This window comes from Chaetura pelagica, unplaced genomic scaffold, assembly GCF_000747805.2.
Source record: "Chaetura pelagica isolate M959 unplaced genomic scaffold, ChaPel_1.0 scaffold275, whole genome shotgun sequence".
Classification (NCBI taxonomy): domain Eukaryota; kingdom Metazoa; phylum Chordata; class Aves; order Apodiformes; family Apodidae; genus Chaetura; species Chaetura pelagica.
This window is the reverse complement of record NW_009953486.1, coordinates 941,694-964,413: the sequence shown is the minus strand read 5'-3', so window position 1 is coordinate 964,413 and position 22,720 is coordinate 941,694. Positions and strand designations below refer to the sequence as shown.

At 48.7% G+C, this 22,720-nt stretch overlaps 1 protein-coding gene across 1 annotated transcript in view; it reads right to left on the bottom strand.

Moving 5' to 3' along the window:
- The window catches only part of LOC104389588 (peroxidasin homolog), a 44,464-nt gene that overhangs the window by 2,311 nt on the left and 19,433 nt on the right, over positions 1–22,720 (bottom strand). Inside the window, exons 4-19 of the mRNA XM_009998602.1 lie at positions 21,629–21,700; positions 21,365–21,436; positions 18,500–18,571; positions 16,917–16,988; positions 15,177–15,346; positions 12,637–12,754; positions 10,911–11,080; positions 10,118–10,390; positions 9,869–9,985; positions 8,164–8,322; positions 6,770–6,882; positions 5,216–5,372; positions 4,476–4,584; positions 3,551–3,708; positions 793–2,296; positions 191–325 (exon numbers count right to left, since the gene is read on the bottom strand). Coding sequence (XP_009996904.1) covers positions 191–325; positions 793–2,296; positions 3,551–3,708; positions 4,476–4,584; positions 5,216–5,372; positions 6,770–6,882; positions 8,164–8,322; positions 9,869–9,985; positions 10,118–10,390; positions 10,911–11,080; positions 12,637–12,754; positions 15,177–15,346; positions 16,917–16,988; positions 18,500–18,571; positions 21,365–21,436; positions 21,629–21,700 — 3,471 coding nt within the window. The remainder of the gene's footprint in view (positions 1–190; positions 326–792; positions 2,297–3,550; positions 3,709–4,475; positions 4,585–5,215; positions 5,373–6,769; positions 6,883–8,163; positions 8,323–9,868; positions 9,986–10,117; positions 10,391–10,910; positions 11,081–12,636; positions 12,755–15,176; positions 15,347–16,916; positions 16,989–18,499; positions 18,572–21,364; positions 21,437–21,628; positions 21,701–22,720) is intronic.

Genomic DNA, 22,720 nt, shown 5'->3' with positions numbered 1-22,720 from the left:
CAGTGCAATGAGGAACATCAGGAAAGGACATGTTGCCAGTAACTGTGGCAAGTCCTTCAAATGCACTGGACAGAGGAGACTCTTCCTCATCAAGAAATAAAAAATTCCAGGTCCTGTTCCTCCCTGTAAGGAGCAAATCCCCCCCCAAACAGAACAGCAAAGTCCCTGGGCTGACTCTGGTTGGTGGTACCTGTCTCCATCCCTCAGCCTTCTGAACTGCGTCGTTAACAGGCACATCAGCGTTGGCCCAACTCTGGTGCCCGGGACAACATCCTCCACCATCAGGGCTGGAAACAGGTCAATGTTTTTGGCAGTTCCATATAAACTGCAGGATAACAGATGTTGAAAAAAAAAAAAAAAAAAGTTAAAATACTATCAAATGTGGAGATAATATAAATCTGGTCATGTCACTGGAATTTTTATGCAAGGAACTCATCTGGACAATATTTATAATGGTCTTATCTAAAAGACAATGGGATAAAGGCCTGGCCTGGGAAGTGCCAGTGCAGATAGGATGCAGTTTAGTCTCACTGGAAAATAGCTCCAAGGCTCAATCTGCTCCCAAACTACACCACAGCCGTGCCTGATGACATTCCACTCAGAACCAGACTGATCACTTGGCGAAACCTCATTTGTCTTACCCCCTTCTTAACCCACAGCTATTATCCTATCTTAACATCTGTGGGCAGCAATATCTGGGAAGATTATTTGATGGATGTCCTGGGAGGAGCAGAAACTTTTCACTGCCTGGTCTCCAGGGATTTTGTTGCTTCCAACTCCAGGCTACAGTACCTCCTGAGCTTTTCCCTGATCTCCAGATTCTTTATCTCATTTCTGAGGTCCTCAAACTCCTGTGCAGATGAAAGGTTGCAGAAGACCCTGAAGTCATTGTAAGGTGGGATGCCATGGTCTCTCCCTCTCTGGATGTTGATTGCAGCCAAGTCCAGTGAGACAGAGTGTGCCATGGAGAAGAGCTTCTCCGTCAGCTCCATGTTGAGGAGTTCAGAGGGGACCCGCATTTTCCCAGGAACCCCAAACAGCCCACGGAGGAGGGGGTCAATCCCACCCTCCTGCGTGATCCTGAAAGGGGAGAAGAAGGCCTTGTGCAGGGGGACGTGGCCTTGGCGGATGGGCTGGAAGGTTTCGTTCAGCCGGTACAGGACGGGGTTGATCAAGGTGTGCCCGAAGCGGAAGGCGGCGGTGGCGAAGGCGTTGAGAATCCCCGCGTTGACGCTGGGGTTGTAGCCTTTGTACTCACCCAGCATCTTCATCCCGGCTTCCCCGAGGACCTTGGGGAGCCAATGGGCGTAGGTGATGTGCTGCATCTGGGCACCCACAATCTTCCGTGCCTCGTGATAGAGGAGGTCTCCATCCCAGTGGGGGTTGAGGGCTGACAGCTGGGTGGCGACGCGGTTGTGCTCCCTGAACCACAGCGTGTGCATGGCGGTGAGACCCAGCTGCTCGTTGGCACGGTGGTCACCTGCCAGGAAGCAAGGCACAGGGCTCTCGTTCTCATCCCTCATGCACTCGGTGGGTGGCCCCACAGCAAAGGGAAGGAGATGCTTCCCCGAGCTGGGCACAACTTGCCCTTGCTTCAGCAGCCCGTTCTGGCTGCTCAGGTCCCGCAGCTCCCGTGATTCCTGCTCCGTGCTGCCGTAAACGTTGGAGGCGTCGATGTAAGATGTCAAGTGGTTGATCTGCTCCCTGGCATAGACAGAGTTCATCAGCAGGGAGGTCATCCCGCTGCCACACACGGGGCTGGAGCGGACGAAGAACATGCAGCGCCCGTTCCTCACGCGGGGGTCGTTGGCAGGGACCATGATGGAGAAGCAAGGAGGGTCGTTGCTGCACACCTGGCTGCAGGGCGCGCCGTCTGAGAAGCGGGACATGCTGATGGCTGCCACCGTCTGGTCCATGTCATGGTCCAGAAACTGACCCCACTGCATGAGCATGTGTGTGAACTGGTCGTCAGGGGTGATGGTCTCAGTCCCAACCATAGCAGTGGAGACGAGGCGGGGCAGAGGAAGAGGCAGGTCCCTGGCATCTTCTGCCAAGGAGAACCCCCGGGGGAGGTTAAATCCATTCTGGTAGGCTGGTTTGAGGAGCCTCTGGAAAGCTGTGAGAGACGCACCCCACATTGGGTGCTGGAGGTTGTTGCAAGACCCATCGTGGGTCCTGTACTTCTTATGGAAGCAGATGTGGGAGCAGTTGGGCGTGCGGCGGTGGGCAGAGCAGCCCGACAGGTTGGCGATCATGTTCAGGTAGTGAGGGGACACCAGGTCGTTGTACCGATAGCCTGCAAGGGCAAAGCACCGGGTCAGAGCACACCACAGCCACCTGGCACCTCCCACCCACATCAGGGCTTGGTGACAACCTGCTGCTGGGACTGTCAGGGTGGGCTCGGGCAGGCCGGGTGTCTGTGTTGCTGTGGAACTGTGGAAGGTTAAATGAAGCACAGCATCGTGTCAGGCCCGCAGGGAAGAGAAGAAGGGGAGAAGAGTTCAGTATAAACCACACAGAGGAGGAAACCAGAAGTGTTGTGACTGGCAGATCAAACTGGGGAGGTGGTCTTGCTCTACATCCAGGGTTTATTTTTCATCTCTCTGGGTTATTCCTGCCATCTCAAGCACCACCAGCCATGCAAACCCTACGTGAGGAGCAGCAGGGAGGCTGCAGGTGACTGCAGGGCCCCACGCCAAAGCACTGAGCACTGCTGGGCTGTGGGGATGCTGACGGGGCAACCAGCAGGAGAGGCTGGCGGTCCAACCAGCCCAGACGAGACCTGCAGCCTGCAGAGAGAGATTCCCCACAGCCTGGAATACATCCAGGCAGGAAAAAATATTTACAAGCCCCAAACATACGTGCCTGCTACATGGTGATTCACACGTATAGGTAGAAACATGCAGCGTGTGGGAATTTTTGTCATCTAGAAAGGAAATCCCAGCTAGCAAGCTTTGGAGTCCAGCTGCTGGATGCTTGGACCTCACTGGGTAGTTCTGGCATTGCATGGCTTTGTTACTTGCTCTCCTGCCAGATTCCTTCAGAACCTAAGTGGCTGGAACACACCTGATTTGGTAGTGAAGAGGTCAAAGTAGTAGAGAGACAGACGTAGAAGTCAGGAGTGATATCCCCCTTCTCTGTTACAGCACCCAAATGCTCCAGAGTTTTCCTTGTTTTTCTTGTCATTTGGAGGGCAAGAAACCTCTCTGTCTATGATGCTGAGGGGTCAAAACTCAAATCCACAAAAGTGGAATCTAACTTAGTGAGTTAGATGGCTAAATATTTCTAAAGATTAGGGCTTTCATGGCCAATCAAGACACCTTGACCAAATCAGGAAACTGAACCCCCTTCCTGAGTACCAGGCTGGTACAGTAACCTCAAGCCCATCCCTCTGGCTGTTATGGTAACCATGAGATGTAAGAGAGCATTGCAAGCCAGACAGCACATTTCTTGATGTGCCCAAATGTTTAAACTTTCTGGATATCTACACTTTGTAGTTTTAATTTAATCCTACCCACCGAGTTAAGACAGGAAATAAAATCTCTCCTACCTGTGACATTCATATCCACGATTAGACCTTGTTGCACGTGTTCCTGAATCAGCTGCAAGGTCCTTTCAAAGATCTCTCCTGCCCTGGCTGTCTCAAGGGTGTAGGGGTCCCGGGGGTACCGGAAGAGAGCCAGAAGGTCATTGGGTGTCTTGGGACGTCTGTTGCAAGGAATTAGAAGTGGAGTAGGAACATGAACATGAACAGACTGTTCAAAGCAATAAGGCTGCAGGCAGCCAGGGTCAGGCTCTCAGCCTGGTCTGCTGCTTGACCCCCAAAATCAGTGTGCAAGGCTGCTGTGGCTTGTGTGCACGTGGCAGGTGATAGAAAGGATGGTTTTCCCCAGGATAATACACATATTTAATTTCATCAGTATCTCTGAGGGGGGTGTTTCTGCTCTAGTAATTTATTTTTCTCTTTTCAACAGCTGAAAGCCAGAGGTTTTGGATTTCACACAAATTATCTTTTCAATAAAAACATATATTGGGGTGGAGGAGGAGGAAATTACCATTCACCTGGGAAGTAATTTTTTGCCAAGGAAGTTGTTAGAATTATTATATTACTATTTCTGTTCACCCTGCACAAAATCAATTGCATTTATAAAACAACTATGCTGATTATTTTCTTTTCTATATCCTGTCTCTGGAGCCAGCTCTAGCTGCCAAAATACACACTGCAGATGTAAGTGACATAAGAGATGATATTCATGTATCAGGTTTTCCAGAATCCCAAATGCCTGTCAGGAAGTTCTGTCACATCCTTGCACCTACGTGGTCCAACTTCAATCTCCAGTACCCAAACCAACACCAGAGCTTCCATTTGGGGATTGTCAATGATCAAACGAGATTTGAGAAAGCTTCATTTGTTGTCTTTTTCTTTAAATCTCTTTTTATGCTTCAACTCAGCTGGTGGCATTTCAGGCACTTACTTGCTGAACAGCTCGGTGCGGGTGGAGTTGATGGCCTGGTCCACACTGCTGATGGCTTCCCGGAGTGACGTGGCCACAAAGGTGTCACCACTCCGACCAACATCTGTGGCTTTCCAAAGCAGAAAGAAAGAACAAAACATCCTCAATTTACTCCATTATTAATTTGTCTTCCAAGCTCACAAAAATCCACGTATCAGTACAACCCCCGTAGTGACTCCACTGCAGGACAAACTGGTTCCATTTGCAACATAAACACCAGCAAACTGGTTTTCTTCCCTTGCCAGTTCTCTCTTACCCTCTAAGAAGTACAATGTCCAGTCTGGACCTCTGGTTTCCCTAGCAGAGCAGCACTGCTCCTCGTTATCCATCACAGCTCCCCCCACACATGGAGCTTTAGCTTGAAAACAACCAACTTATTTCTCATCCCCAAGGGACTGAGTGAACACGTAAAACCCCATGCTTGGGGCTACAGTTTTGGCCTCCTTCCCCCTCCCCTGGCATGTGAAGTTTATGGTCAGACAATGACTTATGATCATCTTGGCACGTTTTAATGTTTCTCCCTCCCAGCAAAGGTTTGCCCAGAGAAGTTGTGGGTGCCCCCTCCCTGGAAGTGTTCAAGGCCAGGCTGGGAGCTTGGAGCAACCTGGTCTGATGGAAGGTGTCCCTGCCCATTGCAAAGGGTTGGAACCAGATGGTCCCTTCCAACCCAAACCACTCTGCGTCCACAGGAGATGCCCTACCAGTGATGGTGAGCTGCATGGCACTGGAGGTGAAGCCAAAGGGGTTTCTTGCTATGCACTCATATCTGCCCTGGTCAGCCACGCCGAGGTCTTGAATGAAAAGGGTCCCATCTCGGCTTATGTGGAACTTGCCACTCTCTGTGATCTGGATACCCTCCTGTGGCACCAGCAGAAGACAGAAAACGTGTCAGGGTATGGAAATCTTCCCATCATTCCAGCCTTCAGTTTGTTTAGCAAATGTGCAGATGGATGTGATGAACTAATGTGGCCACCAGATGTTAGCATTGCTCTTCCAGAGAAACCAGAAAGCAATCCAAGGACACCTGTTCCTGCCTGGACCCACTACAAGGAGGTCCTTGCTCAGCTCCTTCACCCTGCTGCACCCCCAGGTGCTCACTGCAGGGCACAGACACCCCACAAATTTCTGTGCCTCTCACACGTGCTGGCTGGAGCGAGTGCTGGGCCCTGATGTTGTCACACAGGTTTCATGGCATGTAAATAAGTCCCAAAATCTTCAGTTTGTGGGCAAACTGAAACCAATGGACTTTTGCCAGCCTTGAGCTGTAGACACCAGCTTCTTCTGGGCAGTGTCACTGACCAAAGTGCTATGAGCAGCAGCTCCTTCAAACCCCACCTCTCCTCCTGGCTGGTGGCTTCAGGTTCTATTTTTTCCATTCTTCTGTTCCTCAACATCTTTCTGCAGCCCTCCCCAATCTCACACTAAATGTGCTGCCCTCCCAGACTCTTCTCTTCCGCTCACACTGCCTGGCTGGAGCCCAAGGCAAGCTGCAAGGTCACCTCCCACCAGACCTCTGCAGGGCAACAGACACTCAAAACATGTTCCCCTCTAATTTGTTCTGTGCTCTACTGTGCTCAAAGGCAGGGCAGGCCCCAGTGGAGGTCACAGGTGTTCCACTGAGGCACAGCAGGAAGAAGTCAGAAGACCTTTGTCAAATGAACATTTGAAAAGTGCAGCCAGGTTGCAGTGTGATTGTGAGAGATTTGTGGATTTGCCCCATCAAAGCTGGAGCCAACCAGCATCATCCAGTTCCAGCAGAGGGAATCTGGGAAATAAGGACAAACTACTTAAAAAAAAAAAAAGAATAGGTTTGTGGTTTGTTTTTTTCTAGGAAAGTCCAGCACTTCTAACATCCTGGAAGATACTACCTGCAAGATACTAATTTGAAAGGAAGGACAAGAGGAAACAGGAATGTGTGTTGCAAGGCTTTGAGTTTGAGAAAGAGCATCAAGCCTTCAGGAAGAGCATCAAGCCTTCAGGAAGAGCACCGTGCCTTCAGGAAGAGCACCATGCCTTCAGGAAGAGCATCAAGCCTTCAGGAAGAGCATCAAGCCTTCAGGAAGAGCACCATGCCTTCAGGAAGAGCATCAAGCCTTCAGGAAGAGCACCAAGCCTTCAGACCATTAAAAGCCCCAAATTAGTGGAAATGTTGGTCCTTATTTTTTTTTATCACACACAGTTTCTTCCACATGTGATGCACTAAGTGAGCCACCCTGCTTCCCAGGGACTGTCAGGTGGGTGGGACCAGCTCTTACCTTGACCCAGGTTATGGTGGGTCGTGGATCTCCCTGGGCAGTGCAGGTGATGGCAACATCCTGGCCTGTCTCTGCCACCACGTCTTGGGGGGGGTGAAGGAACACGGGTATCACTGTGCAACACGGGGCAAAAAAGGCAGAAGTGCACAAAATGCAGGAAGGAAAACAGAGAAATCTGTGAACAAAACATCTGAGCATGGGCAAACAAGAGGTGCTGGGCTCTGTCTGCTGTCCAGGGGCTCTTCCAAGGGCTGCCAGTTTACTTGTCCTTTCTGTCTCTCTACCAAGTCCTCTGTAATTTACCTGAATTGTTTTCTGCTCCTCTGTGCCTTTACTTGGGGCAATTACAAAAGAATGTGCTGGCTTCTCTGTCATTTAAAATCAGTCATTCAAAGGTTTTCTAGAAAAGATGTTGTAGCTGAAACAATAATGAATTGACTCAAGAATTATCAGATGAGGCCTCCTCACAAGTGTTGATCAGGTCTTAAAATATTCTGTGAACTCTGTGCTTGAAGCATCACTAATTTCATGTTTCTTGAGTTTCTTTCCCTCCAGTCAACCTTTAGTAAAATTCTGCCATGTCTGTGAACAAGCAGGGATGTTTGCTTATTTAGAATTATTATTTATATGGGAACAAAAAAAGAGAATAAAACCATGAAAGCCTGCCTGTGTGACTTGTGCTTTACAGGGACTTCATTTTAGAATATGTAAATTTAGGTTAAATCCATGTCCTGTTAGCTAATGGTTAAGAAAAAATGTCTGGAGCCAGACTTCAATCTTTCTGAGATTAGGAATTAGGTTTTTGCAGAATATTTCACTTAAAAAAAAATAAATAAATATTGCCATGCATTCTGTAAGGAAGCCAAAAATTAAAAATAGTAAAAAACCTCACCACATTATTAAGAATTTAATTAATACTTTTTTTTTTTAAATCATTTTTTTCCTTTACCAAAGTAATATTCTTAGTAACAATTCTGGGCAGCTATCAGAGCTCATCTGATGGGTGTTAAAGGCCATTGCTGAGCACACAACCCTGCCCTGGTGCTGATCCATTCAGCCAATGATGCAGCCAATACCATCCCATTCCTTGGCCACACCACATGAGTCTCGTTCCCACAGTTGTCATTTTTCTAGGTTATCAGATAAATTTGCAAGGCAAACTGAAGCAGCTTCTTCCAATGTACAGATCCTGGCACTCTGTGAACCTTGGTAACATTGCCCACCAACTGATGGAGCTCTCAGAGCCAGACATCTGCTCCCAGGGAAAAGCAAAATCCCACCCCACAGGAGGCAGGGCAATTCCCTGCTTTGTCAGACAGGGTCTTCTTTAGCCCAGCGTTACACCAGTGACAGCCCCTGGGCAACCCCCCTTCCCCACAGGCTCAGCTGCTCACCTCGTGGGGTCACTGAGAGCTGCACCAGCAGGGTCCTCACCCCGATGGCACTGATGGCGTGGCACTCGTACTGCCCCTGGTCATGCAGAGCAACCCTCACCACCCTCAGGGTGCCTGTGGAGAGGACGCTGTGCCTCCGGTCACTTGGCAGTGACCCACCTGGTCAGTGAGAAGGGACATTTGTTAAGTGGCTGGGAGGTTTCCCATCACTGGAGGTATCTGTAGGGACCATTCAAATTTTCATTCCCTTCCCCACATGACAACAGCCACCCCAAAACACCATCTTCCTCTTGCTAAGTGAGGAACAGGACAGATGTTGCCCTTCCCAAACCCAGGACCACAACTGAGTTGTCTTGCCCAAGCAGCTGGGTAGGAGCTCCTACCTTTTTTCTTTCCTCATGAGCCTTTTCTCAGTGCAAACTGCAGATTCACTGACACCTGATGGATGCAAATCTGTGCTCAATTATCCAGGCTGCCTGGTTCATGGCATCCATGGAAACATTGAGCATTGTCTTTTTAATTTGGTATTTTGAATTTCTTTGGTTTGGAAACTGCATTGTTTCAATATTTCCACTATTTAAGGAGAAAAAGTCAAAATCCAAATGCTTTCCCAAACCCAAACAAAATCAGTAGAATGTCTCAGTTTAGTGACTTCTTTATATATTTTTTTTTATTTTTATTTTTTTTCCTCCAAATAAAAGTTCTATTTATTAATCTCAAATACCAAAAGGAATCTGAATCCTCCCCACACTGTCAAAAGTGGCTTTGAGAGTGAGTGGTGCTCTGTCACTTCTCCTCTTGTTCTGCCCTTAGCACACCTCCTGTGTGCAGAGCCTGGCTGATCTTTGGACTGCTGAGTGACCAGGCAAACCTGGTTACAAAGCAGTTATTAACCTTCTTGTCATTGGGCTCCTTTCCACATGTCTGAGAGAGATCTAAAATCTGGGCAGTGGAGGAAATCAGGTTAAAAGAGATGGAGAACATGGTGCTGAAGGAGAATTTCAGCTGGTCTTTCTTATCCCCGTGTCAGGGCTATTGCTGTGGAAGCTGGAATACAACAGCCATGAATTCTCCACAGCACTAAGCCATTAATTATGGTTTGTGAAGCATAAGGAAAAGCTGGAGGGCCTCTAGGCCAAGTGTTACTGGCTTCCATCCCAGAAAGTGTTGGATGGGATCAGTTCAGTGGAGCCAGTGCCAACAATCATCTGAGACTTTAAAACTTCACCACCACCTGTTGGCTCAAAGAGCTTTTTCCTGAGCTACAAGAAACCCCAAAGGTGTGTCAGATCTCCTGCAACCCACCCCCTGAGAGGGGCATATCAACAGCAGTGATGGAGAGCTGGTCCACAGGGATATCCACTGGCTGGGAGTGTTCAGACCTGGTCTTTACAAAGAAGGTAGGAAGCCACTGCAGGAAGAAGTTTGAGGGTTTCCCTGGGTTTTATATTGATGCAAATCAGCACATTCCTTCCTTCTGACATGATGACTTAGTGTGTCAGAGACCTAAGAAGCTCCCTCCTCAGTGCTCAACACCATCCTCAGTGATGCACAACATGCCTCCTAGTGTGACTGTGCTGATCACCATCCGTCCTGTGCCACCACTGCCAGTCATTGCCCTGGACTAGCAGCTTGGCTGTTCTCACCCACCCCCAGGGATGGTGGCACAGAAGAGAAAGAAACCCCAAGTCAAGTGAAGCAGTACCTGCCCTTGTCCAGGCAATGACAGGTGGAGGGTGACCCTCAGCAGAGCAGGGGAAGTCCACACTTTGTCCCTCAGTTACTGTCTGATCAGTGGGGATGAGGAGAAACCTGGGAGAATCTGGAGGGGAAAGCAACGACTGAGCAGGCAGCAAAACCTTGGGTTGATTCTCAGTTCCTGGGAGCAGAACCAGTCACAAGGCCCAAATACACCCTGCTGACCAAGAAATGTCAGCAGTCTGGGACTCCTCACCTTGCACTATGATCCTTGCTGTGGCTTGGATGGATCCCTCGCTGTTGCTGGCATTGCAGTTGTACTGCCCCTGGTCAGAGAAGGTGACATTCTGGATGAAGAGGCCTCCAGAGCTGGTGATAGCGAAGCGGGAATCCTGGGGTAAAGCAGAGCCTGTGCCCAGGGTCCAGCTGATGCGAGGCTGGGGGTGCCCGGAGACCCCACACTCCAAGGTGACACTCTCCCCAACCAGCACCTCTGTGTTCTGCGGCTGGATCACAAAAGTGGGCTTGGCTGGAAGGAAATCGGGGCTTCAGAAACCAGGAGCTCTGCTGCCTGCTCAGTTATGGGCAGAAATTGCTTGGAGTCCTCATGCAACCCAGGCAACAGTCACCTGGCTCTTCCCTAACCTCCAAATCCTCAATGTGAGCAATTTCCCCTGAGCTACTTCTTCCTATCACCTCCCCATCCCAGCCATGGAATCACAGAATCATTTTGGTTGGAAACACCTTCAAGATCACCCAGTCCAACAGTTAACCCAGCACTGCCAAGCCCATCACTAAACCATGTCCCTCAACACCACACCTACACACCTTTCAAATGCCTCCAGGGATGGTCACTTAGTGCTGGAGCATCCCCACCCGTGTCCCCTTCAGCCAGGCTACCTCTGTGCTGCAGAACTCACCCCAGCCTCTCAACTCCCTCCCCAGCCCCAAACGACCTCCAATCTCTAAATCCCCAATTTCTGACTCCCATGAATCCACTCCCAGCCTCCCCAGGCTGGTCCTCCAAAGGGTGCACAAGGCTCCCTTACATGGGGCTCCAGAGTAACGCAGCACAACTTCCTGTGTCTTGGCCTCCCCAGCGATGTTCTTGGCCATGCACTGGTAGACGCCTTTGTCCGACTCCTTGGTGTTCTGGATCATCAAGGTACCATCTTGCAACAGGTTCAGGCGGTTGTCGTCTTTCATGTCGATCTTGTTGCTGAAAAACAGCCACAAACAGGCACAATCTGAAAGGAGTCAAGGCTGGTGGTCTTCTCCTGAGCTGCTGGGGCTCTGCGTGTGTTGCAGTAAGTTGGTGGTTCTTGGAGGTGTTCTGAGACTTCATGAAATGTATAGCAGGAGTTATGATTTGCAGCACTGAACTTCAGCTCCAGCCCTGATTTACTCCCTGGGTGAGCTACTTTTTCTCTCACCACTGATTATATAGGACATTTACAGCCTGTCAGGAGAACACACTGTTCCCATGCAATAAAATTGTTGCTATTGTCAGGGCATCTAGGCCCAGAAAGCTTGTTCTCATTTCTAAGTGCAAATATAATAATGAATTAATATTGTAATTGTGTGCAGCCGTTTCTATCCCAACAGGCTCAAAGGCCTCAGGGGGGCAAAAATCTCTGAGTAAGTCACTGTGGGACCCCCCCACAGCTTGGACTCCAACCCAGCCCAAGAGCTGTGAAACATCTTCCTTCTCTCTGCAGTGACCTGCGACTCCTGGATCCCAGCCCACAGCACAGTCCCACTGCTGCATCCCATTTGTCCCAGCACAAAGGAATCTTGGATGGCTGCAGATGACTGAAAAGGGAGAAAGGACCTCGTTCCCCCCTGGACAAAGGCTGAATCCACTATGCAAAGTAATATGCTTGCTGGGCATTTGTTTAATTCCCCTGAGGTCTCCTCACTCCAGTCTTATCTCATTTGTGGAACATTTATTATCATTACCCCTCTTACAATGCTATCTTTGGGAGCCTGCCAGCATTTCCCTAACAAAACCTTCTTTCCAGGGGGATTTCACTCAGCCATAAACTTTTGCTCTGTGCTGAAAGTCTGCCTGGTGGGGACTTAGCTGGAGAAGCAGACATTGATCATTCTTATTAATAACCCAGCCCTACTCAGGCTCCCACAGACAAGAAGCTCATAAAGCAGCAAAGTAACTTCTCTTCCACCCTGGGCAACTGCTTGAGCACAGGATATTTTCTTGTGTAGCACTTCCCAGAGACACTTGGACATCTAGCACAGCTGTGCATTTCTTCAGTGTGGCTGTACAGAGTGATGACCTATATGCTGCTTTGTAAGGCCTGTCTTTCAGTGGAGCACAGCGAGTTCTTCCTTTTGGAAAATAAAAAAGGAAAAAGCCATTCTCCCAGGCCTTCAGTGAGAAAAAACCTAGAGACCAGAAACATTTCAGCAGTTCATAAATGGCAAGCCTGGTGGCTTTGAGCAAGGTGAAATACTGATTTGATTTCTTTTTCCTAATCAAAAGACAACTGCTTTCAGCCTGCAGTGAATGTTTATGGAAAGCTATAAACTCCTGGAATCCTTTACAAATGCAGATGAAATATTTCAAACGCAGCTGAAAACACCACTTGGATGATGTGGTCACCAGGGAATGCAATAAAAAGGAAGGTAAATACAACCCATGGAATATCCATTTCTTTTCTAATTTTGCGCGGAACAGCTTTGGTAACTGCAAGCACCATGGAAGAGTTGGGTGCTTGAAAACTTTTGCTACCCCGGGTCTCGTTGTGCATGACTTACTTGTTGTGCAGCCAAATGATGGCAGGCTTTGGGTTGCCTTCTGCCCTGCAGGTGAAATAAACTGTGTTTCCCAAGAAGACGTCGACGTCGTGGGGCTCCGAGGTGATGCGGGGCCGCTCTGCAAGAGACCACTTGAACGTGACCCAGCCCAGAGCAGCACAAACCACCTACAGCCCAACTAGAGCTCGATGGGCAATGCAAGACCCACCCCTGCAACCCCCAGCAGAGCCCAACAGCTCCCACTCAGAGCCACCCCAAGACTTCTCTACCCTCAGTGAAACTAATGGTATCAGGGAGGGAGCAGCATCATCTGAGCCCACTAAGGGCCCTGGTGAATGGAAGTGGCTGTTCCTATTGCCCTGTGTTGGGCAGGGGATTAGCTCCCTGCAGAGCCCCAGGCAGCACTGGGGAAAAGCAGAGCTGGCTGTACACTGGTTCACTGTTGTGGCCCAAGAGTTGGTCCCTGGCTCCCCCAAAGGAAACGGAGAAGTTAGTGGCATCCTCACTTGTGCTGTTTTTCTGCCCCTGGCATCCTGCTGCTCTCAGCAGCTCCCTGCTCCATCTGAAGACACTGCCAAGCTCTCTGCAAACCACATCCCTTCCAACAGGATTTCATTCATTATGTCCCTAATTCATCAGCTGATCCCTATCCAGCCAAGCCCTCTTCTCTGTGCTTTGCCTCCAGGTGCACCCAAGCCCTAAGCCAGGTGAAGATTTACAGGATGTGCTAAAACAGGGGCTGGTCTGTAGTGCTTGATCTGCATTCAGCAGAATAGGTACCTAATAATCTGTGTGCACAGCAGTGATCCAGTACAACCAGTTGAGTTATCCATAAGATTAAGTGAGAACCTGCCACCTTTTCCAGTGGGAGGCCTGTGCTCTTCCTCTTTAGACTGCACATTCATGGCTCTGCAACCAGGCTCCACGAGACTGGTGAGGGACCAAACCCACCCCAGCCCCACAGTAGAAAACACTGATTTGCTCTTCTGGTTCACATCTGCTAAAAGGTGGTTGGGTTAACTTGATGCCAGCAGGTTTTGGACTGACTCAGATATCAGCTGCCTGCCTTAGAGCTTTATGCTGAATTATGCATCATTTGTCTTCCCCAGATGGCACAACACCAGCATGAAAGCCTAATGCCAGCAAAATCTTCCCACCAGGTGCTCTGGCTAATTTAACAGACATCACACTGTGAGCCCAGACCTAAACCAGAACAAATTGGCATGAACAGCTGTCCTGTGGCACCGGGTGCATGTTGGGCACAGCTCCTTGTGTGGCACATCCATCTGCAGCTGGTCCCACCCTGTGTGTCAGCAGCTGCTTTCTCTAGACCCTTCCTATTCCTCCCTGTCCCCCGAGGTTACAGACCCACTTGTGCCAGCCCTGCTCTCTGCCTGGCTGGGGCCTGAACTCAGCTGGGAAGTGATCAAGATTTATTTTTTTTTTAAATATATTAAAAAAAAATCATAGGAGAAGAGGAGAATGCAAGGGAGAGCTCTCCAAAATGCAGCTGGTTTTCCTCAAAATCAAACCACATCTGGCTCACAGCATGGCCATGCACAGCTGGACTGGCAGGTCCAAGAGGGATGTGATTGTGGCCTGGGTGAATGGGAACATCTCAGACTGACTCTACCAGCAGTGGAGCACTAGGGAACCACAGCTGGTGCTTGTGCCATCCTCCACCCACGCCTGCACTTAGACTTTTGTCTTTTTCTACACTTAACTGAAGAATTTCTGAGAAGAAACCCTTTCATTTTAAAATGGCATTTTTCAGAGAGAAATTATCTAAATTTAAAGACCAACAGCTTAACAAACACTACACACGACCATAGCCAAACCAAGCACCTGGCTATGTATCTGCTAAGAGCTTGCTGAGGTTTTCAGCTGTGTTTCCAGCCATTCCAGCTCTCCCAGTGCTCCCCTTCTGTTCAGCCTAACGTGGGACACATTTCTTCTGGTTGCTGGTTTAGCCACCAACTGCAGCAGGTCCTTTACTGGCCCTGCTCCATCTAAAAAACCAAGATGACACCTGCCAGACAAACCACAGCTGCCTCCAACCCCCACCTCAGTTTTCTCTGCATTATCCTAATAACTCATGTGACCCCCCTGGGACTTTCCCATCCTGGCAGTAAAAGGAGTGAAAAAGCAGGATGTCAGGATGAGAAGGAGGAAAAGAGGTGGAGGAAGAAATTCACAGAATCACAGAATGGTTTGGGTTGGATGGGACCTTATATATAGTCTAGATCCAACCCCCTGCATGGGTGGGACACCTCCCACCAGCTCAGGCTGCTCCAAGCCCCATCCAACCTGCCCTTCAACACCTCCAAGGATGGAGCAGCCACAGCTTCCCTGGGCAACCTGTGCCAGGGTCTCCCCACCCTCACACTGAAGAATTTCCTCCTAACGCCCAACCCAGATCTCCCAGTTCTAACCCATTACCCCTTGCCCTCTCACCACCAGCCCTTTTCACCAGGACCTTCCCAGCCCAAAGCCCAGCTCCCCGGGCTGGATGTGGCTGGTGATCCTGAGCTGGTGCTCACCACAGTTGAACTCCTGGGGGGTGAGGGAGGCGATGGAGCGGCCGTGCAGGTCCCGGGGGGCCTCGCAGGTGGCTGCAGTCTGGATGCTGCCCTGCTCAGCATACTCCTTCAGCAGCTCTGCCAGCCACAGCAGGTCACAGTCACAGAGCAGGGCGTTGGAGTCCAGCCTCCTGCAAGGCCGAGGAAAACACTGCTCAGTTCCCTGCCTCCTGCTCTGGGGCACGGGAGGGGATCAGCCCTCCAGAGGGAAGGGTCACCTGGCTGCCCTACCCTGCCTTGGGTTGTAGCCCAGAGGAAAATCTGAGATAGTTCATCCCCACGAGATTTAAATACTTAACCAAGTCAGAAGGATTTCATTGAAAAACTAACATTACCCATCAGCTGTTCCTGTTTCAAGTGAAAATTATTCTGTTAAACTGGATGATACCTTTTTTTTTTTACCTTAATTTGAGGCAGAGATGCTGAAATATTGGTATTTTCCCCAGGGTGGAGATTTCAACCTTTGTTGAATTCTGTAAGACCAGCAGATAACTCTGCCTCTGTCAGAGCTTTCCTTGTTCTTTTAGCTCCAAAAAACCCCCCCTTGGTTTTACTGTGTCTCAGATCCACCTCTTTCCATGAGCAGCTGCTGGAGCCTGTAGCATTTTTGCACCACTAGAAGAACTTTCATTACTGCAAACATGTGCCTGAGCTGTGCCAAAGGGAGCACCAGTGACCTCCCAGTGCACCCACGCTTTTCCCTCCCCTGACCTCATTCCTATGCATAAGGATAAATAAGGACCAGAGCAGGATTAGTGGATGCCTCCTCCTCCCCAGCTGACAGTTTAACAGTGGATGGGTCAGGGCCACTGGAAAAAAACAAAGCCTGGAAGAAAGGTCTAATGTTTCCAGGGGCAAACATTTGAGAATGTGAGATTTCACACCAGGAATTTTATGGACACCCCACCTTTTTCTCTGGCACGTACAGACAATATGTCACAAGTTACTCCCTGGTGAAGAAAGCAAATCACTTTTACCTGCTTACAGGAAATCACAGAGGGCTGCAGTGAGAAGCACATTATTTTATTGCAGTTTAAAATCATGGCAGCACACCAAAATTCTTCAGGTTTTGCTTTTTTTCCCCCCCAAAACGTGCAATAGAACTGATTTCCAGAGACCATAAAAGACAAACAAAGCAAAGCTCTGGCAGGAGGGGGGGGGGGGAGGGAGGGGAGGCTTAAGCAAGAAATAAGTGACAGCCAGGTCCCATGGAAATAACACAGCAGGGCATTCCTACATGGGATGGGAATCCTGCACCTCTGCACCCCTTGGAGTGTTTTCAAGGTTTAGAAACAAATAAAAAGCCTTTTCTGTTACACCTGTGATTCTCTTCCATGTTAGATACTGATCTGAAGACACGATCAAGGTCATATCTGTGACCTGGACTCCCTACATTTCTGAAGGATGTTTTATGGGTTCAAACTGCTTAGGGCAGCAGAGAGTTGTGAGAACTTTCCAGGAACTCTGGCATCATTGAGCTGAAAGAAGATTCTAGTTTATTATAATTAAACACTAGCATGAAGGAACCACTAACTGGTTAAATCAGCTCTCATGTCCAATCAAAACTGTTGTATAAACTTAGCAGTGGCCTTAGAAGTGCAACAAGGAGAAGCTTTGCCAACCAGGCACATTTTTCCTCAGGTCCTGGCCAACTGATCAAAGATAAACAGTTGTTCTTTGCAGGCAATGTTTTTTACTTACAGCCTTTTGAGGGATTCCAGTTGAGAGAATGTCCCTGGATGAATCCTGGAAATCTTGTTGTTGTGCAAGAACCTACAAAGGGAGGACCCGTGCCAAGACATTATTCAGTGTTTGCATTAGGAGGATGATAACATCCCAGGTCAACACTCAGTTTTAAATACTAAGGCTGCTCATCAAAAATGGAGCTGAGGTTTTAAATTGATGGTGTTTGCTTCCCCGAGCTGGAGGGATTTCATTCATTTGCACCAGAGCGGGTGTGGGCTGGAAATGGTGACTCAAGATGTGATGTCACAGGTTTAAACTGGAACCTTAAAGCTAATCTGCTTCATCCTCTGCAGCAGGAGGAGAAAGGGCACAAAATCCCCAAAGGCTGGACCCACCCTCTGTTTTCTGTGCCTGGGGCAGCTCCAGTTTAGAAGGGACCTTTCCCCCCTGCAGAAGACAGAGAAATGTTACAAAGGCAGCCACTGAGGTCAGGCTCCAGATGAAGATGCCAGAGACTCCTGCCCTCAACTCAGTGCAGCTATTAACCCAAATGCAGCAGTAAATCTAATTCAGACAACAGCAGCCTAGGGTGGGCTGATCTCTGAACAAAGCTGAGGCAAATTCTCACTTCCAGAGCCTCAGCACACAGAGAAGACTCCCCAGTTCTTAGAAAAAAAATCTGATTGCACCAAGGGACCAGGGTGGAACAATGAACTCTGAATTCCCTTCATGGAGGGCGAAATTTAGTTCTGTTGGTTACATCTCAGCTTCATAAAAGACCAGTGACAAAAGCTGGGAACCAATTTTAGTAGATGGTGGAACAGGGAGGAAACACAAAAGCATCACACTTGTGTGCAGGGCTCTGCACACACACGTGGACACGCCCGCTCGGCCTCCTTGCCCAGCTTGGATGCTGCCAAACCTCCCTCTAAAATGTAAATCCAGAATTTTTGTTGGACGAAATACAGCAGCTGAGATCAGCCGTGGTGGACTGATCCAGGTCTAAATATTCCTCAGGGTGTTTGGATCCCATGATCCTGTTCTCCTAGCATGTCTGGATGTCAGACACTGCCATGCAGCACACAAGGGTCTGTTGGTTTCACCAGGGAGTGGAAACCACCATATGAACTTTTGTCTTAGTGGCTGCTTTTCTACCAGAAGCAATCCTGGGAAGCAGGAGACACAGGACTTCTTCTCATAACTGCTTTCAAGAGGGATGAGTGTTTCTCTTGTTAGACTTCTTTCTGGCTTTATTCCTTTTCCAGCCACTTTTTTTTTGTGCAGGCTGCCCAACAGTGACTTATGGTGACCTTAAGGTCAGAGTCAAACTTCAGTTGGCTTGGCCAAGTGTAGGGCTTTCTGCAGACTCACCCTTCCTTGGGTGGAAATGTGAACAAGACACAACATGGGCAATACTCTTTATATTCTCAGAAACTCTCCAACTTGTTAAGTTCAGAAAATGTACTTCTTTTTGCATTTCCCTCTATTTTGAGTATCACCCTTTGCTTCGTGCTCCCCACACTGCTACACAAAAATAAGGGGTTTTTCCCCCTTCTCCTCACCCCCCTCCTCACAAGAAAGCTCCCATCTTTACTTACAGCCTTTCAAGCTTAGGCAGGTCACTAAAAGTCTCTGGCTCCAGGCTCTCCAAGTTGTTGAAATGCAGGTACCTGTCACATGGAAATCACAAAGGGCAGAGTTACAGGCTGCAATTTAACAGCCAGAAGATCTTTCCAGATTAATCCACCAACACCCACCGACAGGTCACTGCACATCTCAGGGCAGATGTGGAGAAGCCAGTGGTCTCTTTAGTGTCTCCACTTACCACGTGCAAAAATAGGAGCCAATACTGGCTTTTCCCTATTCTGTCAATTATTCACTCTCTTTCTTCATAAGAGGAGGAGAGATCTGCTCTCCACTGAAGCCTCAGACCACCATCATTGGGAACTCTCTGTTGCAGGGTCAGGATGAAACCCCATGTCACGAAGAGCCAGCAGCAGCTGCTCTCATCTGAGCACTGTATGGGAATTGTCCCTGCCTTTCCACTTTCCTCAACACATCATCAGACTGTCAGGGAGGAGGAAATAACCTTCCTCTAAGGCCCTTGTTCCCAGCCTAGGAGTTGCAACATTTCAGAATGGGTTCATCAGTTTGCTGGGAATTAATTTGTAGAAGATGGGTCTGGAGAATCTGATCAATCTCTGACGTGGGTCCTGCTTGTTGCTGAAGGTGGCACTTTTGACATCCAGAGGTCTCCTCCAGCCTGCATTTGTCTCTGATTCTAAGAGGGCCTCCCTGCACATGCACCCACCCAGCAAGAGCAGCAACACCTGGAAACAGCTGCCTTGGGGTAGAGCTGTTCCTGCAGTCCTAGTCTCCAAAGACAGAGATGGTGCAGCCAGCTGGAATGCTTCCAGCTAAATGGCACAGTCATGTCTACAGCCCAGTTCTTGCTAATACAGCTTCATGGTTTTAGTTCCACCAAACCCTCAAGTGTGACCTGCTGTTCCAGAGGCCTGGGAGACCTTCTGCACCCCCAGCTCAGCCCTCACCATCAGCAAGGGAGACCTGGGCTCTGCAGAGCAACACCCCACGATATCTGAGTCTCCCTCTTCCCATCAGCTGTGACATTAACTGGCAAAACTGACACATTGCTGACCTTTAGATGTATTTTGGCAGGGTTTCAATGTTGCCTAAAGCCTTCCCCCTTATTTTACACAGGCATAAATTTCACATTGGACACCAGTTTATCATGGATCTACAGCAAATTCTTTTGCTGTTGTAGCTGAGCCACCACATGGCTGTTTGATTTGTAATGGAAGGATTCATGACAAATGGTCCCTTGTCTGAGCATAAACTGAGAGATGGTGACTCAGATTCTGCTGTGGAGGGCAACAGTGGGGAGAGATGGACGTGTCTTAATAGGTCTCAGATGTTGTCATTGCTTTGGGCCTTGGGGAGAGCAGCTGATCCTGCCCATCAGGCAGGTTATGCTGCTTCTTGAAAAGCTGGCTTGTGGGGCACAGGGAAACAGGGAAGGATTGGAGCAAAGCTAATTCTTCTGGAACCAAGCCTGCCTGAGACTGAAAACAGATGGGTCTTTCAGAGGTTTGTTTGTTGGTCTTGTGGTTTTGTTGTGTTGGGTTTTTTTCCCTTTTATTCGTGACACCCAGTCTGGAACACTCATTGTTCAAATACCAGTGTGGGCAGCACCATCTCCTCTCCCAGCATAGCTGAGCTGGTATCTGCTTCCTATGCCTTCTCCCAGGCATCCTTGCTGAGCTGGCTGATGAAAAATCCTCTTGTGCACAGGGCTGGCAGCACAACCTATCATTGAGCTTGCCTGAAATTTCCTGTTATACTTGGTCACTTCTGCTGTCAGCCTGGAGAACAAGCTGGATCCTTATCCCTTTCACAGCAAAACCCATAGTTACATTCCAGCCCTATAAACGCTGTCATTTGGCACAACCCATGAATCTGAATGGTTTCACCTTTGGTCCCAGCTCTCCAATGATGCAAATAATTCCTTTGCTTCAAAGGTCCATGCTCATGTTCCCTCCATATGTACACAGGGATTCACACAGATGCACATAATCTATCACAACCCCAGCATGAAAAATCCAATCCCAGTTTAGCAAGACACTTTACAAGAGTTAGACCCCAGTCTTCCCATCTCACCTGGAGCATGGAGTGCCAAGTCAAGCCCCAAAACTCATCTCAGTGAATAAACAACACAGATTTGCAATGCACAGAAGGGGAGTAAACAAGGGCTGCTGGTGCAATGGGAAAAGACAGGAGGCTCCTTCCATCCCAGAGTGCCACACAGCTTGGAGGGAAGGTCATTGCTGCATTTGTTTGCATCCACTCTCCTCTCCCTGTCACAATTTCCAGGTGCTTTACAGCATGTGAGCACCCCCACTGCTCCCACAAACACCCCAGTGCCCCAGCTCTCAGCCTGCACTTCATCCATTCATTCTCAGCAAAGGTTTGGATAAGAGAGGAGCTTGACCAGCACCTTCAGCTCCAGAAAAGGGCCAGATCCTACTCTCAGCTCCAGCAGACATAAACACAACAGGTCAGCTGCCTTCTGCTTCAAGCCATCCTGAAGGCCCCTGTCTCCTCCCATCATAAAGTCCTTGGACATAAAGGGAATCAGAAGCACAGCTGGGCTCCTCCTGTGCTCCAGAGGTTTGGGGTCAGGAGAAAACACAGGACATCAAGAGGAAGAGACCTCAGCATTAACCAACCAAAATCAGTGCTGCAATCATCAGTTTGCAGATGAAACCAGAGCAGTCTTGCAAAGCTGAAGGACAGAACAGTAGAAGCCTCATCCTGCTCCTTGCTAAGGGTCTGGTGCTCTCCTCTGCTGGAAGCCCAGCCCTTGGGTTAGAGGAGCCAATAAATCAGCTCTTCCACACATGAGCAACAACATTCAGCAACCAACAAGGCTGGTTTATACTCACAGCTGTTCCAGGGAGTGGAGCCCATGGAAGGCATGTTGCTGGATGCTCTGAATTTCATTTTTATAAAGGTAGCTTTGAAAAGGAGAGAGAGAAAAAAGCATTAGACTAACAGATCAGCAGTCTTGTTTTAAAAAGACAAAGAATTATGAACCTCAATCCAAAGCAGAGCTTTCTAACTGGATTCAAGGGCAAAGTTTTGTAGCTGTGACATTCACATCCAGAAATTCTGAGCACAGAAAATGCATCCTTGACTGGCAAACTCACAGGTATTTCAGGTTCTCCAGATCTTCAAAGGATCTTCTCACAATTTGTTTTATCTGATTATTGTTCAGCAGCCTGTTCAAACCAAGAAAGGAAAACACAACCAGTGAATTCAGCACGTGTCAGACTCGTGGTGTTTGTGTTCCTGAATACCTAACTAAAAATCCTGAAGCTGTTTTGCAGAGCTTGAGACTTAAAGGGGTCAGCAGCTCAAAGCTGGGATACAAACACCAGCAAAGTCAATGAGGAGGCTTCTTGCCTGGAAGTGCCAAGTGCTTTCAATATGTAGAAAGACTTTTCCTTATCTTTTGCTGCTGTGATTTTCACTCCAAAGTTACAGTTTGGGCCAAGAAAGGGATGAGGGGAAGGCAGACAGGCAGAAGGAAGTGGAGGGGGAAGTTAAGTCATTGCTGCTGCTCTTGTACAACCACAACAGTTTTGGAAGGCACAGGGTTGTGTTCAACAACACGTGAGCAGGGTGTGCAGTTTCAGAGGACAAACATTTTAAAATACCAGTTCACTGTGAAGTTACAGGACTTATAAAATGCTCACACTTTGTTCTAATCACTTTGTATGCAAATATGTGCAAATGCAAACCAAATAAAGACAGACCTTATTGCCAAGGCTGTTCAGAGGCAGCCTCCTTCGACCCAGAGAGCCTTGTGCCAGGTATTAACCCAAAACCTGTGGATGAGGTGGCACTGGCAGGCAGTGTCGACTTGTATGTACAGTTGCCATGACTGTGCATGCAAAGGGTAGCTGGTGCCAAGGGCCAGAAATGGGGTTCAACCTTGTCATACCCACCCTGGGTGCAACTGGGGTAACCAGGCAGCTGAACACTACAAAACCTCCTCTGCAGCCACTGCCAAGCCCAACACCAAGCAAATGAAATAAATAATTTATAAACAGCTCTTTAATACACAATGTTTAACTGCTGGCGTGGCTGCCCTTCTGAGGGGCCCTGGCCATGGTATCCCACTGATGTTCAGATCTGGTGAAGCTTAGAGCCCAATAGCTCAGAGCAAGGATTTGATGAGCTACACTTCTTTTTGAAACTCCTAAATGGAGAAGTGGATGGAGAGGAGAGCTGTGACC